This window comes from Panicum virgatum, chromosome 2K, assembly GCF_016808335.1.
Source record: "Panicum virgatum strain AP13 chromosome 2K, P.virgatum_v5, whole genome shotgun sequence".
NCBI classification, from domain to species: domain Eukaryota; kingdom Viridiplantae; phylum Streptophyta; class Magnoliopsida; order Poales; family Poaceae; genus Panicum; species Panicum virgatum.
In genome coordinates, this window is record NC_053137.1 from 21,859,492 (window position 1) to 21,881,724 (window position 22,233).

Below are 22,233 nucleotides of genomic sequence, written 5' to 3' on the forward strand. Positions count from 1 at the left end.
AACTTTTGCCACCGCCATTTGTGGCTTAATGAACTCTGCAATACGATATTGCTAGACTCTTTCTTCCTCAAACTATCAAACAATTAGCAACTAATAGCTTCAGTGAACCCAATGATGTGCGTGTATTTGGTGATAAGCTCATTGGCAGCAGCTTCTTCCGCTACTATCGTGGCCATTCTTCTTGCGATAGATGTCGATTTCTGCAGGGCGTACCCATATCTCACATGCAGCCGGTTCAAATTTTCTGTCATCCAAGCATCCATGGCATGGTCATTCGTAGCTGCATCTGCTGATTTCACATTCTGATTGTTTGTTTCCCTTTCTAAATAACTTTTTAAGTTCTATCACATCCCGTTACAATTCTGCTTGAGAAATTTTAAAGCCACATATGACAGTAGGGGGGCTAGAGCCCCCTAGCCGCTCTGTAAATCCACCTCTTGGGGGGTTAAAAATGAGGAGCATTCGAACTACGGGGTGGAACATGCCGCCGATAGCTGCTTGGTGTAGAACTAATGACAAATGTGCACAAAGAGACAGGAGACATACCGCGGCGACCGGCGAGAAGCGACGCGGCGGCGGCCATCGCAGTGCAAGCAATTGGATCGGGCTCCTCTATTATGAAGCGACACGTTGGGCTGAGACTTCTCCATCCCAGATGGTTGGCCCGGCCCAAGAAATACAACGATGACCAGTCGATGACGACCTGATCAAACTGGAGGCGGCGGCTGCTGAACCTGAACGTGCGTTGATCACGATTGGACTGACGCGGTGACGCCTGATTTGGAGCAGAGGCGGAGCTCCCCATGCGGCACGGTGGGGCAGCTGCCCCACCTACCGCCAGAGTAGCACCACTAGAACCCGCCTATCTTCCTCCCTTCCGCCGAGGCGGCGAGCATGGAGCGCGGCGAGGCGGCGAGCATGGAGCGCGGCGTCGTGGCGGCCAGAACTGGCGGCGGCGTGGTCGTATCCTCCGCTCCATGACAGGGAGAGAAGAACGGCCTAGTTAGCCCAATAGGCCAGCCCAAGTACAAGTGGAACTAGTTCCCCAAAAGCCAAATCCCCGCAGCCCCGCTCGCATCCGCCGCGCCTCCGGCGGTCCGGCCTCCGCAGCGGCGCAGCCTACCACCGTGCCCCCCGCCGCCTCCACTAGAGCGTCGTCGCGTGGAGCTGCAGGCCTGCAGCCGCCCGCGGCCCCGGCCATCTGCCCCTCCGGGCTCCGGCCCTGAGCTGCGCGGCACCGGCCCAAGCGCCGGTGGGAGGTTGCTCTGATGGAGTAGGAATTGGTGGGGGATGTTGGTCGCAGCGATGCCGGCGAGCCGATGACAGGCGCGGATCACCGCCGCAGCGCTCCGCCTCCGCCCTCCAGCCCGCCGCGCCACGCCGCCGCCCACTGCCACAGCGCTCCGCGCCCGAGCGCCCACGGCGCCACCCACCGCCGGTGCCACGCCGCAGGCAAGCTTCCGGTGATGCCGAGTACGACCGGCGAGGCGGCGACTTTGCCTTTCCTCGCTGCCCCAGCTAGAATTTTGGGCGAGCTCCGCCACTGATTTGGAGGTTTGCTTCTGCTTCTCCTGACAACAACAACACCCTCCGACCACTGGCTACTCTTCTTTGTCGCCGTTTCTCAGAAGTGCGCTCTCGCTAAGAGACGAGGTATGGTCTTTGAAAACAAAGGCCGACTCGTTCAACATTTGGATGGAGCTTTGAACATGGACAGAGCACGCACGATTCAGGAATGCCACATCGGCACTTTCTTGGATCTTGTGTTCTTTCTCCGTGCCCTAGATGAGTCGACAGGTTTCTTGAAAACATGACTAGCTACTCCTCGTTTCTTTTGTATATTATTCTAAGACGCGTACGTATTTTAAGATTCAACCGTCATAATCTGTGACCGAGAATTAGTTGAGAAATTCATAAATTGTAACATGTAAAAATTGGTGCAATATTGCACTCATAAATTACGTGATGATGGATAAAAAATACAATTGAAGTGATATTGTCATATTTAGGAGATCGTGGTAGCTCAAATTCTACTTTACATTTTGAAAATGAGGGTCTCATTAGTCTGTCAAGAACATACAATTATACAAAGTTGCCAACACATTGCATCGTTAATTCTGCTGACGAACTTACTTAGCACATAAATAGGATCCTTAGCCTATACATGATAACAACCTCATAATGGTGGGTAAATCTTATGAGTAGCAGCCATCAGAGCTCTGAGCCGTAGAGGAAGTAGACGTTCTTATCGGCGTAGATGTTGCAGTAGTATAGCGATGTCCCTCCGGAAACCAACGGCACTGCCCTAAGCGAGAACTTGCATTGGCCTTCCACACCCCTTGAGTACCCTTAGCGATCAGACATGGATTTGTAGCTAACCTTTAGAGTTTTTGTAACCTTAAGAATGGCTAACCACATCGCAGTGTGGGGTTGGGGGGCTGGTCTTTGTTTGTAAATAATTTAATAGATCTGCTGATGGCAATCTATTAATTTTCTTCATTAAGTTTACTAACCAAGTTTAGATGGTTTCAATGTTTTTCTTATTATTTTTATTTGCCTTAATAGTGAAGATCGTATTATTCCTAACAGAAAAATATTTCAACATGCATTTGATTAGCCGTTTAGATGGAATATGCATGCATCCATGATGGATGATCTATCACTAGCGTAGACTTGTAGCTACATAACCTACATAATGCACGTGCGATGAAAACGCCCCCTGTTCTATTTTCCCAGCATGTTCACAGAGCAGAGCTACTCAAACTCACTTTGCCCATCGTAGCTACCTCACGACCGAGACCGATGGAGCTCTATAAATTTGCCCCCTAGCTCCATCCTCTCTTCTCATCACACCATTCACCAGTTCGTCCATCACAATTCACAACCAACTCCAAGCCATCTTACCAGCCAGCAGCCCCTGCATTTTAATCGTGAGCACACAAGAGACAAGACGGCAGCACCTGTGCAGGCTGCCATGGCGACCCACCAGCAGGTTCTTGAGCCGCCGCCGCCTGCAGTGGCCACCTCGGTGTTCCAGCCAGGGAAGCTCTCCGTTGAGTTGATCCCCGTGGATCACGACGCGCTCCCGGCGCCGCCGATCCCGATCCTGATCGCCGCCCCCAAGGACGCCGGAACCTACCCCGTCGCCGTGCTCCTGCACGGCTTCTTCCTCCAGAACCGCTTCTACGAGCAGCTCCTCCGGCACGTCGCCTCGTTCGGGTTCGTCATGGTGGCGCCGCAGTTCCGCACCAGCCTCGTGTCCGGCGGCGACGCCGACGACATCGCCGCCGCGGCAAGGGTCGCCGACTGGCTCCCCGGGGGCCTGCCGCCCGCGCTCCCTGCCGGCGTCGAGGCCGACCTCTCCAGGCTCGCGCTGGCCGGCCACAGCCGCGGCGGCCACACGGCCTTCGCCCTGGCCCTGGGCCACGCCGAGACCGCCCTTAAGTTCTCCGCGCTCATCGGGATCGACCCCGTCGCCGGCACCGGCAGGTCCTCCCAGCTCCCGCCGGCGATCCTCACCTTCAAGCCCTCCTCGCTCGACGTCGCGATGCCGGTGATGGTCGTCGGCACCGGGCTGGGCGGGGGCGGGGCGAACGTGCTGTTCCCTCCCTGCGCGCCCGGGGAGGTGAGCCACGCCGAGTTCTACCGCGAGTGCAGGCCGCCGTGCTACCACCTCGTCGCCAGGGACTACGGCCACCTTGACATGCTCGACGACGACGCCCCCAAGCTCGTCACCGGCCTCTGCAAGCAAGGGAGCAGCGACAAGGACGTGATGAGGAGGACCGTCGCCGGGATCATGGTCGCCTTCCTGAGGTCTGCGCTGGGGGAAGAAGACAGTGAAGATCTCAAGGCCATACTCGGAGATCCTGGGCTCGCACCGACCACCTTGGACCCTGTTGAGTACCGGTTGGCATGAGCACAATGATCGTCGTCGTTACTCATGAGCAGTCGTCATGACTTCATAATAAGTTACTGAATTTGTTTGTTTTTTAATTTGTTCTCCCTGTATGCAACTCTTTACTTCATTTTCATATATTTGTATACAAACAATTTGTTGTAATAATAAATAAAATTCGATCGATTTGATTGGATAAGTAGTATATACATGCTTCCCATGCATTATGTATGTTTACGCACTTTCTTTGGTTTCATATAAAAAACTTATCCCAGCGAGTGTTTCATTAAGAGAGGAGTAAAAAATATAAAATACACCTCGGCCCTCGAACTTAGCTCGAAATATGTCACGCTCGTCACTAAACTTCCAAAATACGCATTCAGATTCCCAAAACTTGCTAATTTTTTTAGATAAGATATAAATTATAGTTATTTATATTAAATTATATTATATGGCAGCTAACTAGGTATTGAGATGGACATGACATGCATATAGGGAAGGAAATGAGAGAGGGGGAGCTTGAAGGGGAGAAGAGAGACGGGGTTGACATGTGGCCCCCACATGTTAGGTCTACATCATCGGCTGATTTATAGGATTTGGACCTTACATGTAATAGTTAGCAAGTTTGGGAATCTAAATGTGTATTTTGAGAGTTTAGGGACAAACATCAAGCCAAGTTCGAGGGCTGACCGTGCATTTTTACTCTTAAAAAACTGTGGGGAATCACTAGGGACAAGGAGGCGTCGGAGCTTGGAGGGGGAATTAGGGTGAGTCTTCTATGCCATAACTGCAGAGGGACTCTCTCACTTCCATGTGGGCCCGTGAGTAGGGATGAAAACGATCGGGAACGGTCAGAACTAGTATTACAATACAAAAAATGAAAGAGGTAAGGTAGAAATTTTTCATGTATTTATGAAATTAATAAAATCAAATATGGTGAAAAATGACTATAAAATTAATTGTAAATTATAATACGGAAAACAATATCGGTCGGTACGGAAATTTTTGTCCCACTTTCATCCCTTCCCCGCGGGCATGGTACCCACATGTCATTAAGTGTAGTTCCTCTGCAGTTGCTTTCGGGAATTAGGCAGGGGGCCTAGGTGAATATAGATTTTGGGCCCTACGGGGTTACATGGACCAGTGGGGTTGGGGGGGAGGTTTTTTTTTTGGCTAAAAGTAGTCTGGTTTGTTGTATATTTCTTTTTGAGTCATATACATAGAATACACTATATATATACAAATTTTTTATTCAAAAATAATTGGTATTCAAGTGAATACCGTTGAATTGAATAGGTTCCGCCCCATAACTAGGTTGAAGTTGAACTGGCATCCAAATAAAACGAGGTTGCATTCTAGAAGCGGATCAACCATCCGCTACCAATCATCACATATTAGATCCCACCATTTGGATTAATATGCTGTCCCATCGGAGTTGACCGATTTGACGCCTAATTTAGAACAATTTTCACTGCACGGCATCTTCCTTTGAGTTGTCCATCTCTGACCACACCATTTTGCAGCTTGTGTGCACGTGCAGTTTCTCTAAATAGTTATGTGAAGATAGTAATACTTAGAAAATTAATTGTATTTTTGCATCAAATAATAATTTTGCTAGGTCCATCCACTTGAAAAATTCGGTAGTTTTAACTGCTGATTGGCCTTAAGAAGTTACAAACAGAATATTGACAGTACATTTGCTCAAAGACTGTCGAAGTGTTCGTCTTAACAGTCCTCCAGCCCGTCTAACTAAATGTTTTCACACAAAAAAGAGAGGTTTAAACGCTACTCCACAAGTTTTGTCTAGTTTAGGAGTTTATACATCAGTCAAACCAGGCCATTCACGCTTTAGGCATCACAATTCACAGCTACACAATTTTCAGACGGACTGGACTATGAAACAGGGTTCTACACGGCCATTTAATAAGCCCATATATATATATGAGGTAATGGCAGGATAAAAAAATTGGATGCTCGAATCGATATGATAGCTACTTAATAAGAGGCTATATATGAGCCATATATATTCTAGTAATGAATTAACTTATGGACAAAATAAAAGAATAAAGTTGACTACTAGAATAATTATAGTATTCCACACCTTTTTAAATGGTATGGCGTTTATTAGGACAAGCTGTTTGGTCTGTTTTTAAAGTCATATATTTTAACTATAATAACTAGTTGAATATTTCTTGCATATTTATAGCTAGAACCTGTCAATAGTTAGAGCATAACTGATGAACTAACGTTTAGCGTCCAGAAAAAGCTAACATCGTCAGGGTATTTGAGTTGAAAAATACCATCACAAAGTGACTCTAAGTTGCGAAATAGTATTTTAAACATGGTTTTGATAATAAAAAAAATGATGTCCAGGCCTCTTATGGAGAGATAATTTTAGAAGAGGTGAATCCGACCCCTATGTCACTATCTCCTTCTTTGCATTTGGCACTATCCATTTTCATTTACATTTGGAGATAAATTCTTGTTCCAAAATAATTGCAACCTTTATAAGTTTGTAAATTAGTAAAATAATTATTTTTTATAGAGGTACTAACCTTCACTTAAGTTAATTTTCTTTCATTTTGGTCAAAGTTGTAGAAGGAGTACTAAAAAATAGAATTTTGTAAAGTTTGAATTTAGAAAATAATTTTGGCAGGCTAGTAATGTAACTGCACAACACATAAAATGAGAGAAGAAAAGCTCGGTGGATAGTTTGACATTTGGATAAGTTTCTCGGCTTATAACCTATGGAAGATGTGACAGAATGATAATTTATAAACATTTTGCCATGACAGTTTGATGGAACTTCCACTCTTTTATGACGCCTATAGGATAATAGCTTGAATAATAATGTTAATCAAATCCTATAGGATAATGCCTAGTAGCAAACATGTCTTTCTTATATTTTAATTTGAAAACCCAAACCAAAACCGTGTCATACTGCATATATGCAAAATTATGTATATATGCTGGCTGGTAGTGTGTGTGTGTGTATATATATATATATATATATATATATATATATATATATATATATATATATATATATATATATATATATAGTTTCTTTAGGAAATTCTGGTACATATATTCAAAAAGGTTAAAGGTCTATAAATAGTTATGTTGCTATGGAAAATGTGACGGAATGGTATTTCCATAAACATTTTGCCATGGCAGTCTTTGGGATGGGACTGCTGCTCTTTTATGATTGACTAGGATAATAAACTCGAATATTAATATCAATCAAATCGAGATAAACAGCAAACCGACTGAATCATGTTGCACATGTAGATAATTACGTAATACATTGCCTACTACCCTCTCTATTTTATTTACATGTTACATTAGGTTTGTTTTAATTTATAAATGGACCAAATTTATTGAAAAAAATAACATTTACAATGTCACATTTGTTTCATTGAATTTTCGATGAAATAAATGTTCTTAGTGCATATGTTAGCTATATTTTTCTATAGATTTAGTCAAATCTAGCTAAATGTAACTTCGAACAAATCTAACATAATATGTAAATAAACATAGATGGTGCTAAATTTTTAGAAAAGTATAGTACGCATAGTATAGTACATGGTTAATTAATCAAGTGCCGCCATATACCCCTTCAATCAAAACAAGAAAGGGAGAGCGAAAACGAGATAAGGCGAGACCGGGTCCCCGCGATTCCAAGGCCGCGGGAGAGCAGAGCCGAGGCGCATCCTCCGCCTCACGTTGCCCCCAAAATCCCCATCGGACGCTCCCCGCCGCGCCACGCGTCGCGCATCCGGCGGAGACTCGTCTCCCCTTCCTCCTCCACGTCCTCAACCGCGGCGGCTCACCATAAAATCTCCCACAGGCCACGGGGGGTGGTAATAAAAAAAACAGAAAGAAGAAAGAGAAAATAAAAGGAAGGCGACGAGGCGAAGCCAAAACAAGGTTGGCGGCTTCCCGACGAAACCTCCCGTTCCTCCGCGACCCCGCGAGCCCTCCGCCGCCGTCCGATCTCCCCCACATCGCCGCCGGTACCGCCTCCTCCCTCCCCCTCCTTATCTTCTTCCTCCTCTGCCTTGAGCGCCTCCCCTTCCCCCCACCCACCCAATCATTGCTCGAGCGCTGCGCCCCCTGCGAATCCGCAGCAGCTCGGCTTATGCTTCACCTCGCTGATTGGGTGCTTTGCTGATTAGGTGCTCTGTTTATCAGGTGCTTTGCTTTTTTTTTTTTCCTTCTTCTGCTTCCCTCTCGGTGCTTTGGTTTGGTTCTTGCCTTCGTCGCCTCGTTTTCGTCTCGATTTCTCTTCGATTGGATTCTGAGCGGTCGGTGTCTTGCTCTTGCAGTCCAATCCCGTCGGGAGAGCAGGCGGTTCAGGTGGTTGCCCCAACAATTCGGGGGCTCCGGGATCTCGGTTCCTGATCGGTAGGCGGGCGGGCGTCGGATCCAGCGGCCGTCATCATGGTTGTCGATACGGTCAGCGCGAGCACCTCCATTATTGCGCCCCACCTGTTCGACCAGAGGTCCAGGGGCCCCCACCGCCCCCTCAGCCGGACGTTCCATGTCGTCGCCTGCCGCCCCCTGGGCACCGCCTTCGCGGGCCGCCGCCTCGTGGCCCGGGTCGCCAGGCAGACGTCGCCGCGGCTCGCGGACTGGCCGGTCAAGGCGCTGGCCATGGGGGTGACCAAGGAGGCCAGCCCGCGCAGGGAGTACCGGGGGATCCCCGGGGACGGCGGCGACATGGGGGATGTTGGGGTCACCAACCCGGCCCCGTCCTGGCCCCCGCGGAACAGGGCGGATGACCCCAAGCTGCACAACCCGCTGCTCCGCCTCGAGCGGATGGGCTGCGGGTGGCTCGGCGTCATCTTCGAGTGGGAGGGGGTCATTGTCGAGGATGATGCCGAATTGGAAAGGCAGGCGTGGCTGACCCTGGCGCAGGAGGAGGGGAAGTCGCCGCCTCCGGCTTTCCTGTTGAGGAGAGTGGAAGGGATGAAGAACGAGCAGGCGATTTCCGAGGTTCTCTGCTGGTCACGGGACCCCTCGGAGCTCAGGCGATTGGCCTCGCGAAAGGAGGAGATACACAGCAGCCTTCGGGGTGGCTCTTTCTACCAGATGAGGAACGGTTCGCGGGAGTTCATGAGCACGCTGGCCAATTACAAGATCCCTATTGCTGTGGCCACCACACGCCCACGGAAGGTTATTGAAGAAGCCATCGAAGCTGTTGGCGCGCGGAGTTTCTTTGACGCCGTCGTGGCAGCGGAGGATGTCTATCGGGGGAAGCCTGACCCCGAAATGTTTCTGTACGCTGCTCAGCTCCTAAGCCTAATTCCGGAGAGGTGCATCGTGTTCGGGAACTCCAACTCCGCCGTGGAAGCCGCTCATGATGCTCGCATGAAGTGTGTCGCGGTTGCAAGCAAGCACAGAATCTATGAGCTTAGTGCTGCAGATCTTGTGGTGAAGCAACTGGATGAGCTATCTGTTGTTGACTTGAAGAACCTCACTGATATCGAGTCTCCGGAGTTTGGCATGGAACCTGAACCAGAGATGGAGGAAGAAGCGTCCACACCATCGTCAGCAGTGGGTGTAGATTTATTCTGGTAAGAGGCCCGATTGTACATTTGATTGATTCCTCTCCTGCACAGCATGTATTATTGTCAACTGTTGTAGCGATCAGGAAGAAGGGCTTATCATCCTTCTAATCAGTAGAATGTGATAGGTAAAAATGTTGTTTAGAGCTCACACACTGTATATATACTCAGAAAGAAAGCAGGGAACTGAATATATCGATCAGGCCATTTGGAACTGCAGTTCCTGAAACTATGTATAACACCACAGCGTTTCTATTGTGAAATCAGTGTTCCAGGTGCTACATATTCTCTTATCTGCAGTCTTGCATCAAACCATTATCTATATTTTTGCCTGCAGTTTGGTTTTCTAGTCAATCTATTGTTTGGTCACCTTTGTGGATATTGTTATTAGGAATCAATGTTCTTACGGCGTTAAGGCGAGTTTTGGCAAGTCACCACCGCCTAGCCGCCTAGGCGGGCTAAGGCGACGCCTAGGCGCCTAGGCGGGCCAAAATAGGGGAGCGCCTTGTCGCCTAGGCGACGCCATAAGAACATTGTTAGGAATGATGTCCCCCCACACCCCCCACTTGTTAAGGCGTTGTACTCATTACTGGAAATGTTTGTTCAAGTTGATGCCTAAGGCTATCAGTTTGCTTTAGCTTGATGCTGGCACTAAATTCATATAGATGGTTTTGCGTACAATGATCCTTGAGCTTATTTCTGAAAAGTGTTGTGCTTCACCACAGAAAAAAAAACGTTGATGATGGCACTGAATTATGATGCCGCAACGCATCTGTTTAGGCATTTATGTACATGGTGTCAGTTCATTCCAAACTGAGATGCTAGTTTCTTTTTCCTTCCTCAAGTTTATAAACTGCCTGAAAATTGGCTTTCGTTGAATGCTATGCTTTGATGAACCTGGAATGCTAATTCATACATGGAATTGTTTTGCCATCGGCTGCGATGTGCTGAGTGGCATTTTACCCGTGAACCCCTGAGTTGAAGTCTCCTGAACTCAAATGGTTCAGTTACTGCGTTTCTCCTGAGCCAATTTAACCGTGTAGCAGGAAAGATCTTTGTCCCGAACCATGTATGATTGCCCTTCTGAACAAATCATCGAACACCTTCAAGTTGCAATGATAAGCAACTAATCGACCAGTCCAACATGCCGCTTTGCTTTGTCCGGAACTGAAAGCATGCCAATGGAAGCAAGAAACCGAAGCTGAAACGCAACACCAACTGCCTGACGAGTGACGGTAGCTGAAGCAAGTATTCTCTGTCCCTGCTGCTTAGAGCAAAGCTTATAAGCGCGCCGACCGCCGGCTGCAAGAAGGACCCGATGGTGGCGGACCCCACTATTTTTAATGCCCAGCACCATGCTCCAGCCAATAGAAGCCGGCAAATGCCTCTCCGCCCGCTGTCAGTCGACGTTTCACGAGTCGCCCGTATCTACTCTCTCTCCACGTAGGACTCTACGCGGCTTCCAGCCACTCACTATACTTGCTCTTAAGAACAAGAAGAAGCGGCGGTGCAGAGCAGCAGAGGCGTGGCGTCGTGCCGCCGTCGTTGGCGTGGCGGTGCCAGTGGGCTGCTTGTCGCTGGCAACGACGAGTGCGAGCGAGCATGTGTGCGTGCGCGCCCACACGGAGCGGAAGCGACGGCCGCCCAATCACATGCGCCCCATGTGCGGCTCCCTTCCCCGTAGGGTTGAAAATGGGACGGGAAAATCCCGTCCCGACCGGCTCCGTTTACCGTTTAAACCGACCGTAAACCGTTTCCGCGAAAAAATAGGAAAATGGGAAAACAAAACGGAAAAACGGGCGGGAACGGGAACAGGAACGGTTGGGGTGTTTTTCCGACCGTTTTCACGGTTCCCGTTTTCAGCCGGGAAAATTCCCGCGGGAATTCCCGTATTTGTCGTAGTCGGCTGTGTTGCCTGTGTTGGAAACGTGAATTGTTGTTGGCATGTGTTCCAACGTGAATTGTGAATTCGTGATTCACTTTACCTGTGTTTCTTAGTTATACGTATCTTGTTTCCATGTTATTTATGCATAGTTGTAATTATTTTATCGAGTTAAATGTTTGAAGTGGTTGTATGTATTTTCCCGTTTTGAGTTATCGATTCCCAATCGTAATCGGCATGCTCCCGACCGATTGATTCCGTTCCCGATATCCCGTAATACCGATTTCGTTTTCCCGTCCGATTTTCCCGTTCCCGTTTCCGTTCCCGATCAAAAAATACAGTTACGGGAACGATTGAGGGGTTTTCCCGACCGTTCCCGACCATTTTTCATCCCTACTTCCCCGGCTCGTCCGTCCCTTCCGCGATGGTGGCGAGGGCGAGGCCGACGCGGAGGCAGGCAGGCAGGCGCGCCCCAAGCGTGCGCCGCGGCCTCCTGTCCTGGCCATCGCGGCCGTCCATCCGCCCACACGTGTCGCCCCCGCGCGGCCACCGTGCCAGCCATATCACTCCGAGCCCCGCCGCACGCCTCGCACGCGTGACCCGCCATCCGGTTCCTGGGTCCTAGCCGCCCCTTGTTCCCCTCCCCCGAGTCTGCATCTCCCTCCCTTCCCCCCGCGCGGCGGCGCGAGATCCGGGCGGGCGGGAGCGGGATTCAGCAGGCGGAGGACGAGGACGAGGAGATGGGGGTCAAGGAGGAGGACGGCGACGAGGAGGAGGAGGAGGAGGAGGAAGACGACGGCTGCTACTACATGGACCCGTGCCCCGTGCCCGTCGCGTCGCCGGCTGGCAGCGGCGTCGGCGGGAGGGCCAACTATGGGCGGCGGCGCGCGCGCGAGGAGAAGGAGCGGACCAAGCTGCGGGAGCGGCAGCGGCGCGCGATCACGGGGCGGATCCTGGCGGGGCTGCGCCAGCACGGCAACTACAGCCTCCGGGCGCGCGCCGACATCAACGAGGTGATCGCGGCGCTGGCGCGCGAGGCCGGCTGGGTCGTCCTCCCCGACGGCACCACCTTCCCCACCTCCTCCCCGCCCCCCGCCGCCGCCGCCGCGCAGGTCGGTCCCCCCCTCCCTCTCTCTGCTGCTTCCTTCTCAGTCAGTCCACTCGGTCAGGCTCTCGATTTGGGACGAAGGGAATGAAGGACAACGAATGGCGTGTGAACTGGCAGCTGGCCACTGGCTCTGCTGCCCGGCTGGCAAAGGGTAAAGCAGCGCGTGCGAGTAGCTATCCCGCCGCCATTTATGACGTCACAAATGAACACCTGCGGGTCCGAATCAGATGTGATAAATAAATAAGGCCAATTTCAATAAAAATGACGTAATAAGTAAGTATTAAATTTATTGATATGGTAAAATTATTATGAAGTGAGGAGGCCTCATGGGATCCGAGGGAAGTGCCGTCAACATAACGTTTATTCGGCTCGATTACCTAATTTATCAGAATTATGCAATAACACTCCCACTGAGGTGATAAAATTTAAAAAAGAGAAATACCATATTTGATTACAAAATACGAGCGCAAATAGTTACACCGTATATTAAGTAAGAGTTACTAGTATATTTATTAAAAGTTTTTTTTTCTGACCGTCCATCGCACGCAAAGCGTAAAGGGGACAAGCACAAGCGGCCAAAATAAGCCGCGGCCCGTCACGGGCCTCATGGCGTTACCTCGCCGCTCCCGCTCTGCTCGGCTCCGTTGCACTTGCTTGCTCCCCCGCTCCGTTCCGTTCCCGCCTCCCGAGGGCGCGCTCCACCACCACCGCCCGCCGCCTCCTCCTCCTCCTCCGCCGTCCCCGGCCTCCCCACCTCTCTCGAGCCAAGATAAGCCGGATCGGAATGCTGACGCGTGCGCCTCCCCCTTGTGTGTTTCCCATCCAGCCGGCGCCCCGCCCCGTGATGGTCGCCGCTGCGCCGCTCGCGCTCGCGCTCCCGCTCCCGACCTCGCCGGCGCTCCCGCTCCGCGGCGTCCCGCCCGTGGCCGCGCGCCCCATCTCCCACCGCCCCGCGCTCGCGCCGGTGCCCTCCGTCCTCCTCTCGCCCCCGCGGACCGCAGCCTCCTCGCGCCCCCCGGCGGACGACGTCCCCGACGGCGAGTCCTCGCACCTCCTCGCCGTCCCAGTCCCCGCCCCCATGGACCCCGCCATCGCCGAAGATGCAGCCGTCGCCAAGCAGGTCAGCGACCCCCCGCCGCCTTCTTTTGCATTACGTTCCTTCCCATCGGCTCATCGGTCTCTCACGATTGTTGGGGTCTGCTGCTGCAGGTGCCCGAAGTGGCGCCGCGCCCGCCGGAGCGGGATTTCGCCGGCACGCCCTACGTCCCCGTATACGTCATGCTCCCTGTAAGTACCCGCCGCCAACATTCCTCTTCTGTACTGGTTACTGGACCTGCGCGATCGCGTTCCGATTCGTGCGCGTGTTTTCGGCAGCTTGGGGTGGTGAATGTCAGCGGCGAGGTGATGGACGCGGACGAGCTGGTGGGCCAGCTGCGGGTGCTCAAGGCAGCTGGGGTGGACGGGGTCATGGTCGACTGCTGGTGGGGGAACGTCGAGGCGCACAGGCCGCAGGAGTACAACTGGACTGGCTACAAGCGCCTCTTCCAGATGATCAGGGAGCTCAAGCTCAAGTTGCAGGTCAGACGACCCAGCATCTCAATGCATCCTTCAGTAATTTTTGCTTCTCTGCATTTGTTGTGCGTCGGTTGATGTAACACTTCTACATCGATCATCTGCTGGTGGCAGAATGTTGTAGTTCAGTGTTGATTTCCTTAGCTTGTGTGGCTTACATGCTTTTCCCATCGAATTACTCAGGTTGTCATGTCATTCCATGAATGTGGTGGCAATGTTGGAGATGATGTGTCCATTCCTCTCCCACATTGGGTAACAGAGATTGGAAGGAGCAACCCGGATATCTACTTTACTGACAGGGCAGGAAGGCGTAATACCGAGTGCTTATCATGGGGAATTGATAAGGAAAGGGTTCTACAAGGCCGAACAGCTGTGGAGGTACAATCATTTCGCTGGATCTTGCTCTGTACTTATCACTCTGAAAGTTTGAACTAATGCTTGTCTTCTTGTTGATTTCCACTTGCCTCCTATAATTCTGCATCTTGATCCTGGCTAGTTTTGAGACTAGAAGCTGCGAATGGCTTCTCATGAAACTGTAATTGTCATGTACGTGTTGTCATGTTTGGTATTTTCATGATAATGGTATAATGTTTTAGGACGGTTGCATGATGAAACTGGTTTGTATGTTATGGAAATGCATGTGCTGTATGTTCACACCTTTCAATCCATTTTTATTGAAAGACCAATTGTGTTTACATATTTCTTATTCCATTCTCATATATCAATATAGGTATATTTTGACTTCATGCGAAGCTTCCGAGTGGAGTTTGATGAGTATTTTGAGGATGGGATCATCTCAGAAATTGAGATTGGACTAGGGGCTTGTGGAGAGCTGCGGTATCCATCTTATCCAGCAAAACATGGCTGGAAATACCCTGGCATTGGAGAATTTCAGGTAACTCTTCAGACATTATTCTTAGGTAGACCTATCGGTATTTTTTTTTTGGCCATTGAGAATGTATTGTTCTCCAGTGCTACGACAGGTACTTACAGAAAAATTTGAGAAGAGCGGCAGAAGCACGAGGACATACTATATGGGCAAGAGGGCCAGACAATGCTGGGCACTATAATTCTGAACCAAATCTCACTGGGTTTTTTTGTGATGGAGGAGATTATGATAGTTATTATGGCCGTTTTTTCCTCAACTGGTACTCTCAGATGTTGGTGGATCATGCAGACCGTGTCCTGATGTTAGCAAGGTTGGCTTTTGAGGGTTCAAGCATAGCTGTTAAGGTCAGTTATCTAAAATCCAATCATTACTTTTGGTTGTTTTGCTGGCATTTATTCTTTCTGTTAGAAACTTGGTCTTACAATAGCTAAAGTAAACTTATCTTTATCATTTATGTCCCCAAATCAAATACAATGATTGATTACAGCTATCCACTTCCGTGATATTTACAGGTTTCTGGAGTGCACTGGTGGTACAAAACTGCCAGTCATGCTGCTGAATTAACCGCTGGTTTTTACAACCCATGCAACCGTGATGGCTATGCTCCAATTGCTGCAGTATTGAAGAAATATGATGCTGCTTTGAACTTTACATGTGTTGAATTGCGCACTATGGATCAGCATGAGGTATACCCTGAGGCATTTGCAGATCCAGAGGGCCTGGTATGGCAGGTAGGGATCCTTTCTTCTGTTTCATGTTTTTACATTCCCTTATCAACAGCTTATTAGCTGATCCTCGAATTCTCTAGTGAGCACAGACCTGTGATACTATTTGACAGGTTTTCTCTGAATGAGTAGTTGACACCTGTACAGCATCATATGTTTGCTGTTTAATTACAGACAGATTGATGCTGTACTAGTGTTTTACAATTGGATTTATTGTTTCTCAGGTGCTAAATGCTGCGTGGGATGCTGGGATACAAGTGGCCAGTGAGAACGCTCTACCTTGCTATGATAGAGATGGATTCAACAAGATTTTGGAGAATGCCAAACCACTGAATGACCCAGATGGACGGCATTTGTTTGGATTCACCTACCTGAGGCTTAGCAAAGTTCTGTTTGAGAGGCGCAACTTTTTCGAATTCGAGCGCTTTGTCAAGAGAATGCACGGTAAGATATACTGGCCACTGGAGTGGTCTGACGGGAATCCTATTTTGGCTCCAGTTAATCCCATGCTGACTTCTTGCGACGTGTTCTTTGCAGGTGAGGCGGTTCTTGATCTGCAAGTATAGATTGCTAGCGTATTACATACACATATACAAGTGATTCTGATTGGCTTAGGCCTTAAGGCTTACATTTTTGCTCTTTCCTTTTTGTTTCGTAGGTAGTAGTATCAGCTGATTTTGACCTGTTACATAGAACTCGCTGCTCTATTTGTAAAGGCTATTTCTATATACATATATACCCAAGTTTTGAAGAAGGAAGACAGGTGGGTTTACTTGAATTGTTGTGTGTAAAATGTGAATTCGCATCCATGTACATCTGCCTGAATTGCATAGTCATTGGGTGTGCACGAGGCTGTGCAGCGCGGACTTTGGCGTGAATCCTGAAAAGCAAGGCATTCTTATGCTGTGATTCTCATGCCCAAGGTGGGAAACTCTGCTGTACGCATGGGCTGAAACGGGAATAAGTCTTTCGATCGAACTGTACGTATGTGAATAATGCTCAGCAATGGAAGCTATGAGTTTGGACTTTTCATGCCGTTTGCCTCATTTGCAGTAAGGGTATGTTTGATACTCTACTTGGTCTCACCTGTATCCGTCACGGGGGAAAAGGTGCATAAATTGATCTGTTCAATTTCACCTTGATTATTCATTCACAAAACTTGTCTGCACGGACCACGATCGATCCGTGCAAAAAATTAGAAAAAAAAGAGAGATTATCTTCTAGTAATATGAATGAATGACACTAAACGTCTAAACCAATGACACAAGAATGTCCTTTTCAAAAAAAGAAAAATGACACAAGAACGTGGCTACTGCTGGGAGTCTGCGACACGGGGCACCAAAGCAAAGCGAATTTACAACAGGTGAGGCGCCGCGGGGGGGGGGGGGGGGGGGGGGGGGGGGGGGGGGCGTTCAGGAGAAAACCGAGCTGCGCAGCACGATCTGGCCGTCCTCGTCCTTGTCGAACACCCGCTCGATCAGGTCGTTCCAGCTCATCCGCTGCCTGGCCCCCGCCGGCGGGAAGCTCTCGCTCCTCTCCGGCTGCCTCCGCCGCCTGGCGTCGTCGTCGTCGAACGTGCCGTACGGCGACGGCGCCCGCGCGTCCGGCACCGACAGCGTCACGGCCCGGCGCAGCGCGGCCCTGTGCTCCTCCACGTGCTCCCTCTGCAGGGTCTCGTTCCGCTCCATCCGCTGCTCCGACGGAACCGCCATTGTCTCCTCCTCCTCCAGCATCAGCTGTACACCGACAGCGGAGCCATGTTACTATTAGGAAAAAAGTCAGAGAGGCAGCTAAGCTACACTCACTTGTCCCTCCATGGCGAACGAATCATCCTGTGTCTATCTTAATGATTGCTTAAGACAAAAACCTGAACAATGGTGCAGACGAACTTCATCTCACCAACGTGTAACTGATTTCTGGACAAGATTTTTTTTTTTGTCACTACCATAATTCTTCAGAATTTGTCCTCATTTTTTAGCATCTCTAGTTTCAACAATGTTCTCAAATAGAAAAAAGAACCTGCCCCACAACGTTAGCGGGTTACATTCTAGTTAGCATGAACAATTCAGGGGGAGAAAAGCAGTGATATGCAAGGTCCAGTTTACCAAAGATAAAGCTATCCCTTCGAAATAGCTTACCAGAAAATATTTCTCAGGCAAGAATGCAGTAGTATATAGAGACTAGAAAGTAAGGATAACTATTAGCATATAAGCAACTCACATCCAAAGCCTTTTGGGCTTCCCTCTCAATCCAAACAATGGCATGGTCTGCTGTGGCGTTGCAGGAAAGAACAATGTGCTCAAATCTACCATCCACAGGCACAGCTGTTTTGACTACCGGTGGATATCTTCCGCACCTGTGTTATTCAAGGAATTCAGTTTGTTCATGGAAATATTGTACAGCTTCGTTAGCGCCAGAGTAATCTGAGCAAAGGACATAAAACAGCAGAGCAAGTTCAATATCAAATTGTAGCAGTATCAATATGGGTTCACAGTCAGTGTTGTGTATGTTATACTTGTTGAACTAAATGGCAACTACATGAATAGGTACATACAAAGTGTCAGCTGCTGGTTCTCTTGAAACAATTGAGTCCAAGATCCAAAACTATTAGCATAACTTGTTCTCTAGTTACAATTGTAGGACCTCTACTGAAATTAACTGATACAATACAACCTCATGTTGTTTGTTGCATTGTAGACTACCAAATAAGGAAATGGTACCTGCACATTTTTCTTTCCACTATGTGATATATCCTGCCTGGTGCATAAAGCCTTCTTGGATCCTTTAGCATTGCATCTTCAGGTATACATGTATCCCTCAAACACCTCAAACATAGGAGGCACGGCAAGCTGTCCAAGAAGAGAAGATGGCTTAATTTCAGACTTGCTTGAGCCTAGTATGCAGTAAACATACGGATACACAGCTACAACATAGGTAGCGCAGAGATAAACTGAAAAATAGAACCAGATAAACCAACACCAGGTAGACTGACTTGTAACCATTCTACATTGACGATGTTCATCATGCACAACTATGATATGATTCATCATCAAACAGTTATATAGTTTATGTTTCCAACAAATAGAGAGGTTGGTTTGTGTAAAAACTAAAAACAAATAGAGTAACTAGGCTTACGCAACGGGAAAGTAAGAACCAGTAATGAATCACACAATGATTTGGAAAACAAAGACCTTTTTAACACTAAACACAAAAGCATGTAAATCATTAGTTCATAATCAAGAAATAAGGGAACTACATTTAGTGGCACGGCCGTACCAGAGGATTGACTTGAAAATGTCCTCCAAAGGAGTAGCTGTCCGGGGCAAGAAGTCATCCTGCCGCCAAGGGGAAAAGGGAAGATGAAGCATGGCTGGAACTGGAAGCAGAGAGTACATAAAGAAGGATTAGTAAGGCTGTGTGACTGACCTGTAGGACGACAGAGTTGATGACGTCGGCATATCTGACGGCGAGGTTGAGCGACATGCACCTGGCGGGCGCCATGGCGTAGCAGCGCGTTCGGCTCCTGTCGACGTTGCCGAGCTTGTCGAGGTTGAGCACGACGACCATGGTGAGCATGGCGGCGATGCCGGCGCCCAGGGAATGCCCCGTGAAGGTGAGCGTGTAGTCGGGGTACCTCTCGAGGAGGTCCCTGAGGAGGTCGCACTCGGCGTCGAGCACCCAGCCGGCGGCCCTGAGGAGGCCGTTGTGAACGTAGCCGCCGTCGAAGCGGCGCTTGCCGAGGCGGTTGTCGAGGAGGAGCGCGTAGTCGGACTCCTTGACGAGGTTGAGCCCCCGGAGCGCGAGGACGATGTCGGCGTGCGCGTGGTCGAGGTAGAGGAGGTAGGGGGTGACGCGGCCGCGGGTGTCGGCGTAGGTGCGGCGGCGGAGGACGCAGGCGGGGTCGAAGAGGAGCGGCGCGGAGGCGGAGAGGTCGGGCTCGTAGTTGGCCATGACGAGGCGGCACATGCGCGGGACGGGCTCGAAGTCGGCGGCAGAGGCGAGGCCCCAGGTGGCGCTGTCGGCCTCGCCGGTGTGGAGGCAGCGCTTCCAGGCCCAGCGCGCGCAGGCGAGGCAGTAGACGCACTCGAGCAGCGGCAGGCCGCAGGCCAGCGACATGGCCGGCGCCGCGCCGGGGGCACTCGGCGGCGGCCGCGGCGGCGATCAGTCATCCATTGCCCAGCGCGGCGGCGGCGGTCGCCGGGAGGGAATTGCGTCGAACGGGTGGCGCGCGGCGCGGATCGAACCGAATCGGGAACCAAATATTCGGGCGGCGGCGAGATCGCTCCAAAGGGGAGGGGAGATCCGACTGGCGATCGGATGCGAATCTTTCAACGAGCGAGGGGCGTATGGACGAATGGAATCGGCTCGTGATTTTCTCTCTCTCTCTCTCTTTTTTTTAATTGATGAAGAGCGCGGGCGGCGAGTCCACTGGTGCTGGTGATCTGTGGAGGAGAGTAACGAAACAGTTGGCTGAGGTAACTCCGTCACCTGGCGATGTCAACCGCCGATTCAGGTTGACGACGAACTGGGAGGTCGGGCAGGCGAGGCGCCAGTGGCAATTCTTTTTTTTAAAAGGAATTATTAGTGGTAATTCTTTTTTAGTGCTATTTCTTTTTGGAATACCGGATTAGGTAATTGGATCGGAGGGAGAGGTGATGAAAAGGAAGACCTTGGCAACGGATCAGGAACTCTTTCCGGTCTGGTGCCTTCTAGAATGTGGATGGGCTCTTTTTTTTTGAACGAAAGTGGATGGGCTCTTTGAATGCAGCCGATTCCATCATACACTGGGTAGGATAAGGCGAGCTGACCAAACGAATGAAATCATGATGTGGGAGCGGAGGCAGCCCTCTACTAAAACTGTATTTGGTTGTCTCCCTGAAAGATTTTTCATAAAAAAAACGAATATATACATGAAGTATTAAATAAAAATTATTTGTGAAACTTTTTACAGATAGATGCAACTTTGCGAGCAGTAATTTTACAATATTATTTCTCTAATCATCCTCTAATCTTACAATCAAAGACTTTATTAGCTACAACAACTGCTACACCATAGTTGTGGATGTGATTTTATAATTAAATTTCATTTATAATACTTCTAATTAGTGGTAAAGGAGTGAAAAGTTTTCGTGAAAACTTTTTCACGCGCAACCAAACACGACCAAAATGCACATCACCATCGTCCTAGTCTTAGGCCCCGTCCCCACTATGCGTGCGTGGCAATGTGGCATTGCACCGCGTGATCAAAGTTGGACTTGCGATGTGGCAATGTTGGAATATCCTTGCTTGATCTCCTAACGGCCGCAGCATATACCTTTCTCAGGTCAGCTCTGCTCCGTCCAGATACAAGATTGAGACTTAGGCCCTGTTTAGATCAAATCCTGTAAACCCGTAAACACAAAAAAAAGACATCAAATCACATGCATGAAATACTAAATGAAGTCTATTTACAGAACTTTTTGTATGGATGGGCTGTAAATCGCGAGACGAACCTAATGAGCCTACTTAATAATTCATGATTTGCAACAGTAATGCTATAGTACCCATCAGCTAATTATTAATTAATCATGAATTAATTAATATCATTAGATTCGTCTCGCGATTTACAACCCATCTGTGCAAAAAGTTTTATAAATAGACTTTATTTAGTACTTCAAATTAGCAAGATTTCATCGCAAATTTTTTTTGCTTTTCATCTAAACAAGGCCTTATCAATATTGTTACCAGCACAGTCAGGGAAGAGAACCGAGAAAAGGGGAACAGGAAAAAATGTGACAGCACCACTGCACCAGAATAGTACTACGAAACAAGATTAAAAGGTTTTGCGATGAATATACACTTCTAATCTACAGACAGCGTCTTACATCTTAGGAACACAATCAACGGGAGCCCCAACCAAGTAGGCCTGCTAATGGGTTGGGTTGAAATGGATTTTATGGGATGGGTTTTGAAATGGAGTGTGTTTGGATGATTTAAAATGTGTTGTATTAGTTAATGGGGTGGGTCGGGGCGGGTTCTATATAAATACGGGTTGAGTCGGGTTGGGGTGGGTTGAAATGGATATTTTTTACAAAATAGTATAACTATATATAAATGTGGGTCCCACGTGAGAGCTGGACTCTAAAATTAAAACCACGTGTTTATATTAGAAAATTTTATCGAAATTGACTGAATTTTGTTGGAGATGACTCAGTACGACTGGCAGCTATTTTGTGCAAAGCAGTGTGGCTAGAACTACCTGTGGGCCCCACATGAAGAGCCGGACCCTGGAATTAAAACCTCGCGTTCACACTATAAAATTTTATCGAAATTGACTGAAATTTGTTGGAGATGACTCAGTACGACTGGCAGCTACTCTGTGCAAAGCAGCGTGTCTAGAACTACACGTGGGCTCCACATCAAGAGCCGGACCCTAGAATTAAAACCTCGAGTTCACACTATAAAATTTTATCGAAATTGACTGAAATTTATTGGAGATGACTCAGTACGACTGGCAGCTACTCTGTGCAAAGCAGCATGGCTAGAACTACACGTCGGCTCCACATCAAGAGCCGGACCCTAGAATTAAAATCTCGCGTTCACACTATAAAAT

At 49.0% G+C, this 22,233-nt stretch overlaps 5 protein-coding genes across 6 annotated transcripts; 4 read left to right on the forward strand and 1 right to left on the reverse strand.

Moving 5' to 3' along the window:
• The first annotated feature begins 1,379 nt into the window (after positions 1 to 1,379).
• On the forward strand, positions 1,380 to 4,081 carry LOC120671526 (chlorophyllase-1-like). Its single transcript, XM_039951889.1, has one exon. The coding sequence runs from the start codon at positions 2,975 to 2,977 to the stop codon at positions 3,914 to 3,916; it is 942 nt and encodes a 313-aa protein (XP_039807823.1). The 5' UTR covers positions 1,380 to 2,974; the 3' UTR covers positions 3,917 to 4,081.
• Positions 4,082 to 7,754: 3,673 nt separating this feature from the next.
• Positions 7,755 to 9,750, forward strand: LOC120671549 (5-amino-6-(5-phospho-D-ribitylamino)uracil phosphatase, chloroplastic-like). 2 transcript variants are annotated; one of them, XM_039951932.1, is made up of 2 exons: positions 7,755 to 7,911; positions 8,224 to 9,750. In XM_039951932.1, exon 2 carries the CDS (start codon positions 8,339 to 8,341, stop codon positions 9,476 to 9,478), a length of 1,140 nt encoding a protein of 379 aa, XP_039807866.1. In that variant the 5' UTR covers positions 7,755 to 7,911; positions 8,224 to 8,338; the 3' UTR covers positions 9,479 to 9,750. The 2 variants fall into 2 exon arrangements, with proteins under 2 accessions (XP_039807866.1, XP_039807860.1); XM_039951926.1 differs by having other exon boundaries at positions 7,786 to 8,089.
• Positions 9,751 to 11,970: 2,220 nt separating this feature from the next.
• Positions 11,971 to 12,916, forward strand: LOC120671566 (beta-amylase 7-like). The gene has a single exon (XM_039951942.1). It carries the CDS (start codon positions 12,088 to 12,090, stop codon positions 12,541 to 12,543), a length of 456 nt encoding a protein of 151 aa, XP_039807876.1. The 5' UTR covers positions 11,971 to 12,087; the 3' UTR covers positions 12,544 to 12,916.
• Positions 12,917 to 13,097: 181 nt separating this feature from the next.
• LOC120671533 (beta-amylase 2, chloroplastic-like) lies at positions 13,098 to 16,419 on the forward strand. The gene is made up of 9 exons (XM_039951901.1): positions 13,098 to 13,575; positions 13,665 to 13,742; positions 13,830 to 14,033; positions 14,211 to 14,405; positions 14,758 to 14,922; positions 15,000 to 15,260; positions 15,429 to 15,647; positions 15,866 to 16,085; positions 16,179 to 16,419. The coding sequence occupies exons 1-9, from the start codon at positions 13,240 to 13,242 to the stop codon at positions 16,205 to 16,207; spliced, it is 1,707 nt and encodes a 568-aa protein (XP_039807835.1). The 5' UTR covers positions 13,098 to 13,239; the 3' UTR covers positions 16,208 to 16,419.
• Positions 16,420 to 16,736: 317 nt separating this feature from the next.
• Positions 16,737 to 20,205, reverse strand: LOC120671541. The gene is made up of 5 exons (XM_039951915.1): positions 19,068 to 20,205; positions 18,918 to 18,976; positions 18,362 to 18,490; positions 17,862 to 17,997; positions 16,737 to 17,377 (listed from the first exon to the last, which is right to left on the reverse strand). Exons 1-5 carry the CDS (start codon positions 19,755 to 19,757, stop codon positions 17,054 to 17,056), a joined length of 1,338 nt encoding a protein of 445 aa, XP_039807849.1. The 5' UTR covers positions 19,758 to 20,205; the 3' UTR covers positions 16,737 to 17,053.
• Positions 20,206 to 22,233: the final 2,028 nt, after the last annotated feature.

Coding starts and splice junctions, on each gene's coding strand:
- LOC120671526 (XM_039951889.1), top strand. CDS start 2,975: ATGGCGACCCACCAGCAGGTTCTTGAGCCGCCGCCGCCTGCAGTGGCC.
- LOC120671549 (XM_039951932.1), top strand. CDS start 8,339: ATGGTTGTCGATACGGTCAGCGCGAGCACCTCCATTATTGCGCCCCAC.
- LOC120671566 (XM_039951942.1), top strand. CDS start 12,088: ATGGGGGTCAAGGAGGAGGACGGCGACGAGGAGGAGGAGGAGGAGGAG.
- LOC120671533 (XM_039951901.1), top strand. CDS start 13,240: ATGCTGACGCGTGCGCCTCCCCCTTGTGTGTTTCCCATCCAGCCGGCG. Junction 14,406..14,757: donor AAGGCCGAACAGCTGTGGAG/GTACAATCATTT, acceptor ATATCAATATAG/GTATATTTTGACTTCATGCG. Junction 14,923..14,999: donor CTGGCATTGGAGAATTTCAG/GTAACTCTTCAG, acceptor ATTGTTCTCCAG/TGCTACGACAGGTACTTACA.
- LOC120671541 (XM_039951915.1), bottom strand. CDS start 19,757: ATGTCGCTGGCCTGCGGCCTGCCGCTGCTCGAGTGCGTCTACTGCCTC. Junction 18,977..19,067: donor TCAACTCTGTCGTCCTACAG/GTCAGTCACACA, acceptor CCTTGGCGGCAG/GATGACTTCTTGCCCCGGAC. Junction 17,998..18,361: donor GTGGAAAGAAAAATGTGCAG/GTACCATTTCCT, acceptor TGAATAACACAG/GTGCGGAAGATATCCACCGG.